Raw genomic sequence first — 6,000 nt, forward strand, 5'->3', positions numbered from 1 at the left:
ATTTGCTAAAAGTGTCAGTTTCCACATCAATGTGTACATTAAAATCCCCATCAGAACTACGTGATCATAATTTATAGCCAAATCAGACAGAAGGTTGCTAAATTCAGTCATGAACAATGAATATGGCCCTGGTGGTCTGTAGACTAGCACTATAATTGTGTTGGAATCTGTTTTAATATTTAAAATGAATGCCTCAAAGGATGTAAAGTTGCCTAAATTTTTAGGAGTGATTTGCATTTTGTTACAATGAATTATTCCAAGGCCTCCTCCTCGACCAGAATCTCTAGACTTATGAAGGAACGAGTATCCATCTGGTGACGCCTCAGCTAGGGAACAGTGTCACATTTACTAAGCCAGGTTTCAGTAAGAAGACACAGATCAGATTTTGTACTTAATATATATCATTTACCAAAACAGCTTTAGTGCAAGAGAGCGAATATTCAATAAACAGCATTTAAAACTGCATGGTTCTTTCTGAACTGCTGATATATTTTTGTTTTAATTTGAATTAAATTTCTATTACAGATGCCCCTGGTGGAGTGTCTGGTTTTATCCCTTGGTCTAATTATACACCTTATTTTTGGTTATCAATTAATTTATGGTTTGTATCAAGACTAAATTTACTGGATGCCCCACAACAGGGATTATGGGTAACAGCTTCAGGAAAATAACAGGTGGGATAAACAACAGCCTGTGATTTAAGATCACATGACTGCGGCCTGGATGGTGCTCTAATCAGTCAACCAGGCAGTTTTGCTGCCATATTTTGGGATAATACATAAGATCCACTCCAGTTAGGATGAAGACCATCTCTTCTGAAAAATCCAGGCCTTTCCCAAAAATCATCCCAATTGTTCACAAATGCTATGCTTTTATTTGCACACCAGGTTTCTAGCCAGCAGTGAAAGGAATGCAATCTGCTATAAATCACATCCCCTCTATACAATCTTGGTAAGGGACCAGATACAATTAAATTCCGACATTTTGTTTTAGCTTTGGTGCATAGAGAGATGAAGTTCCGCTTTAATACCTCAGATTGCTGTAAATAAATATCATTAGTGCCGACATGCAGCAATAAGGTAGATACTTCATCATCGGCAACACGGTCCAATGCGGCCTTTATGCCAGAAATCTTGGCCCCTGCGAGGCACTTAACATTAACTGCTGGTTTAACATAGTTTGGAATTCTAACATTCCGCACTATGGAATCGCCAATTATGAGCACTTTATTATTCTCAGTTTCCACAGGCCTGGAGAGCTGAGAACCTGTTCTGGGTCCGAATTGGTGACCTGGGTGCTGGGGACTAAATTTTGGATTCTTAGACCCCGTCTTACTGTTACCCACTCGCCCTGTGGCTGAATTGGTGCTGCTGATTTCGCCTGCACTGACTACAGTGGGACTTGGAGAGACTGAAGCGAATCAGAAGTAGCCGAATTGTCTAAACAAACCGAGTCGATCCAATTTTCGGTTTGCCTAATCGCTATCAGATTCCTAACGCGGTCCTCCAATTCGCGTATTTTCCCGACCAACTCTAAATTAACTAAACATTTTTGGCAGGTGAAGCTATCTGCACTGTCGGCCGGAAAACCTGAGCTGTACATACTGCAGGACACACAACATATAAACGTGCCCTCGATGGGCAGAGAGCAGATAGAACTTACATTAAGTGTTGAAGTCATCTTTGCCGTTTTTATAGGTGCTTCGGCGCTTTCCGTGTTCAGCTGAATCACCGTCGCTTTAAGTTTCCACCACCTGCTGAGCGATCGACTTTAATTTCTCACTGACGGTTATTTTTACTGGTCAGCGTCCGGCTTTACCTCAGGTGAACTTGCTCGGGTGTTACAAGTCACAGGAGGTTCTGCTCAATCTTTATAATGCACTGGTGAGGCCTCATCTTGAGTCCTGTGTGCAGTTTTGGTCTCCAGGCTACAAAAAGGACATAACAGCACTAGAAAAGGTCCAGAGAAGAGCGACTAGGCTGATTCCAGGTCTACAGGGGTTGAATTATGAGGAAAGATTAAAAGAGCTGAGCCTTTACAGTTTAAGCAAAAGAAGATTAAGAGGTGACATGATTGAAGTGTTTAAAATTATGAAGGGAATTAGTCCAGTGGATCGAGACTATTTTAAAATGAGTTCATCAAGAACACGGGGATACAGCTGGAAACTTGTTAAGGGTAATTTTCGCACAAACATTAGGAAGTTTTTCTTTACACAAAGAACGATAGACACTTGGAATAAGCGACCAAGTAGTGTGGTAGACAGTAAGACGTTAGGGACTTTCAACACTCGACTTGTTGTTTTCTTGGAGGAAACAAGTGGACAGGACTGGCGAGCTTTGTTGGGCTGAATGGCCTGTTCTCGTCCAGATTGTTCCAACAGTAAACTCTGAAAGTGCAACGCAAGTGGGTCACTTTAGGTGTCACGCAGAAGTGACCGGGGAGTCAACAGAAGGGTACGCGATGCCAAAAAACGACTTTTATGAAGTTAAAACTCAAACATTTGAAACGACACATCACAATAAAACCAGAGTCGACCATTCAGGGGGGTTCCGCTTGGTCCGCCTGGACGTCCGCTGTGAAACGTGGGCTGGGAGCAGAGAAATGGACGGTGGACGGGATGTGAGGAAAAGGCAAACAGATGAAGCAACACATGGAGGAGCACTGCAGGGAAGACACAAAGTGAGAAGACAATTAGGGAGCGAGACGTCACCCGAGCTGAAGGCACTGAAAGGGTCATCCTGATTTTTTTTTTTTTTATTTGATTTTGATGTCCTTTATTAATCCCCGAGGACTGCTGGGTAAAATTCAATGGAAGGAGAGCAAGAGGACGACAGGAAAGCACCATCAGTGGAAATGCTGGGCGGTGCTTCAGAGACAACAGGAGTGGCAATGAGGCAGGTGGGAAACCAAGACCACCAGCATCTGCATCATGTCTGGCACTTGGAGAGACCGAGGTGGGATATAAAGAATCACACAGCAGGAGGTCCAACACGTAAAAGTAGCCTTGGCAGGGAGTCGGAGTGGACTGGTGACCAACGACACCAAGACAGAGGACAGCAGCCATCAACAAGGCTAGTGGGATGTTAGCTTATGGCCTGATGTGACGTAGCATACCGGCAAGTCCTCACCCGGGACCCTCGTTTATAAAGCTTGCGTACGCACAAAAAGGGCCTTGAATTTTGCACACCCACAAACATCCGGGATTTATAAACGAAAACGTGGTGGACGACATGCAGAAAGGCTGGACTGAGAGGTTCGAGTGCGGAGGGGAAACACCGAAGGAGTCGAACCACCTCAGTTCAAGCCAACACGGCTGAAGGGTTTGCAATTCTGAAGGCAGACAGTGCAGCGGATCCCAGCGGTTACTTCAAAATAAATTCTGCAATAAGAATGCTGGGACACGGCTGGAAACTTGTAGAGGGACAATTTCACACAAACACTTGGAAGTTTTCTTCACATGGAGTAAGTGACCAGGAGGACTTTAGGGACCCTCAAAACTCAACGTGACGTTGTTATTTCAGAAGGATTAAGCAGAGAGGACTGGCAAGCAAAAAACATTTCTGATATTCGAATGTCATGAAGTGGTGGCAGCGGCGCGAGAGTACATTCTCACCGTGGTGCGTCTACGTGGGGTTTGTGTATTGGTATGTGGGCCCTTCATCGAGGGATATCTGAATGGACTTCACATTTAACGATATTTGAGTTCTATCAACTGTTGACATTTCAGGGAGGTGGCCGCAGCTCGGCAGACCCCGTTACGGTTCGGCGTGGCTCCACTCCATCCCTACTATCCAGTTCCTTTTGGTGAATTTCATTCTTTACGTTTTAAGTATTTTTGGTTATTTTTCTGTGTTAAAGTTCTTGTTATCTTGTTTTAATATTTTATGTTCAGGTTTGTAATTTATTATCTTCTTCTATAATACACTACCGTGGCTGGCTGTTTGTCTGTCCAGGATTTTAAATCACCTGTAGCTCGCAAACCGTTTCACCTATTGACTTAAAATTTGGTACACGTATACTACGCAACTTCTACTATCCGCTTTCGGGGTGCTGATTTTTATTTTATTTTATTGTAGAATCAACTCTCAGCAGCGCGCAGCAGGGCGGCCGTGCGGCGCATGCGTATGGGCGCCGTTCTCATTCCCTACCACCTTCGCTAATCATTCTTGAGGCACATTGTGGCACTTAGTATGTTTTCTTTAATTTTTCACTTAAGTAATTGCAACACAAAAACTAACTTAATCAGTTTTAACGTGAAAAGATGCAGACGAAAGAAGAGAAGAAGCGCGTCGCTAGGGTGGAGAAATGAAGAGCTGCTCAGGAAGCAGCAAGCGCATCAACCTCTGAGCAAACGAATGATAAACGTACAGAGAAAGAGGAGGAAGACTAGGAATGCTCAAGTCAAGTGGATTCACTGCTCGATCCAGCTTCCGTGTGTGGATGTAGACCTGCACCTCAGGTGCTCACCATGAAAGAGAAGATGCTACATTGGACACCATTTGACATCAACTGGACGTCAGAGGACCCTGCGTAAGGTGCAATATGGCAAAATTACAGCCAGGCACACGTCTGTGAACAAGGAGCCAAATCACATCCTCACTGTGAAAGGCACTATATCACAAAGTGACTGACCAGATTACAATCCGAAAGCCACACATCTCTGGGGGCTCCCTGTTAAAGGCACTATATGACCAACCGTTTTACACACGGTAGCATCTGTGGCTGCCCTTCTGTGCAAATCACTACATCACATGGACCAATTTACACAAAGACACACACTGGGCTTACAGGCTCGAGGTGAAAGGCGCTATATCACGCAGACTGATTTACACAATAACACGCTAGACCTCAGGTGCTAACTGTGAAAGACGCTATATCACCAACTGTCTTCCATACAGTAGCATATGTGGCTACTCCTCTCTGTGAAAGGCGCTATATCCCACAGACTGATTTACTGGACCTCAGGTGCTCACTGTCAAAGTCAATTCGTACACAAAGACACAGATTTGTTATTAAAGAACAAAACACAGGACACCAAGTAGAAGCGCATTTAAAATAAACGGAAGCCATCAACAGCTGCCCATTGATTACCTTGAGCCAGTTCGCCATATCACCCAGACTGATGCACAGAGAGACACGCCGCACAGAAGGTGCTCGCTTTGAAAGGCGCTATATCACACAGGGATTGTGAAACCCTTCTCAGGTCCCCGGAAGCTCACTGTTTCTATTTTTTTAACACGAGCACAACGTGTAAAGCGCTATATTCATTAAAGCCTTGGTGAAGACCACCGCGTCCCCCGGGATGCCAGCCCCTCGGCGCACGCCTGTCAGCTCCGTTTACTCTAAGAAGCCTCGGCTTTTACATTTTATTTTACCTTCTCGTTCCGCACGCTCCCCGGCCGCACCCCCCTCTTCAGCCTGCTTTCTCCACCGGTGTTTCACGTGCGCGGCCGGCCGGCTGGGGGTCCCTTTGTGCTCGTTGGCGGCTGCTCTTTCGCCCTTACCTTCCTCTGAATCTCCCACACGTTGATGAAGTTCTTGCCCAGCTGGGCTCCCAGCAGGTACTCCCCGTTGAGGATGGCCAGGCAGTGGGCCGACGTGCTGCCCCCGCGGTAGGACAGCAAGTTGTTCCCCGAGTGCAGGTCGTACACGGCGCAATTCAACTGCTGGCTGGCCGAATCCGTGCACACGACCACCTCCATGGGCGCTGACATGTTTGTTGAATCCGCCGCCGAAATCGCGTGGCGCCACTAGGGGCGAGCGAAGAAGACTCGAAGGCAGGCGGGAGGGCGGGCTGAGCGTCTGCGCAGCTGCAGGTCTAAATAGGCGCGCACCATTAACTTCTATACTCGGAAGCCGAATTGACCGCGATACGTCTACGCGGCCGCCATATTGGAGAGGTCCAAATTCACTTGTAAACTCCCAGGCACGTATAGAGACCTGGCTGCTGAACTCGTATGTTAAAACGTTGTAACGATGTTACTTCTCAATCGATTTTCA

General features: G+C 46.0%; 1 protein-coding gene across 1 annotated transcript in view; it reads right to left on the minus strand.

Moving 5' to 3' along the window:
* The window catches only part of wdr18 (WD repeat domain 18), a 79,500-nt gene extending 73,719 nt beyond the window's left edge, over positions 1-5,781 (minus strand). Inside the window, exon 1 of the mRNA XM_039767159.1 lies at positions 5,505-5,781. Coding sequence (XP_039623093.1) covers positions 5,505-5,714 — 210 coding nt within the window. The 5' untranslated portion in view covers positions 5,715-5,781. The remainder of the gene's footprint in view (positions 1-5,504) is intronic.
* Between the last annotated feature and the right edge of the window lie 219 nt (positions 5,782-6,000).

This window comes from Polypterus senegalus, chromosome 10 (genome assembly GCF_016835505.1).
Source record: "Polypterus senegalus isolate Bchr_013 chromosome 10, ASM1683550v1, whole genome shotgun sequence".
NCBI classification, from domain to species: domain Eukaryota; kingdom Metazoa; phylum Chordata; class Cladistia; order Polypteriformes; family Polypteridae; genus Polypterus; species Polypterus senegalus.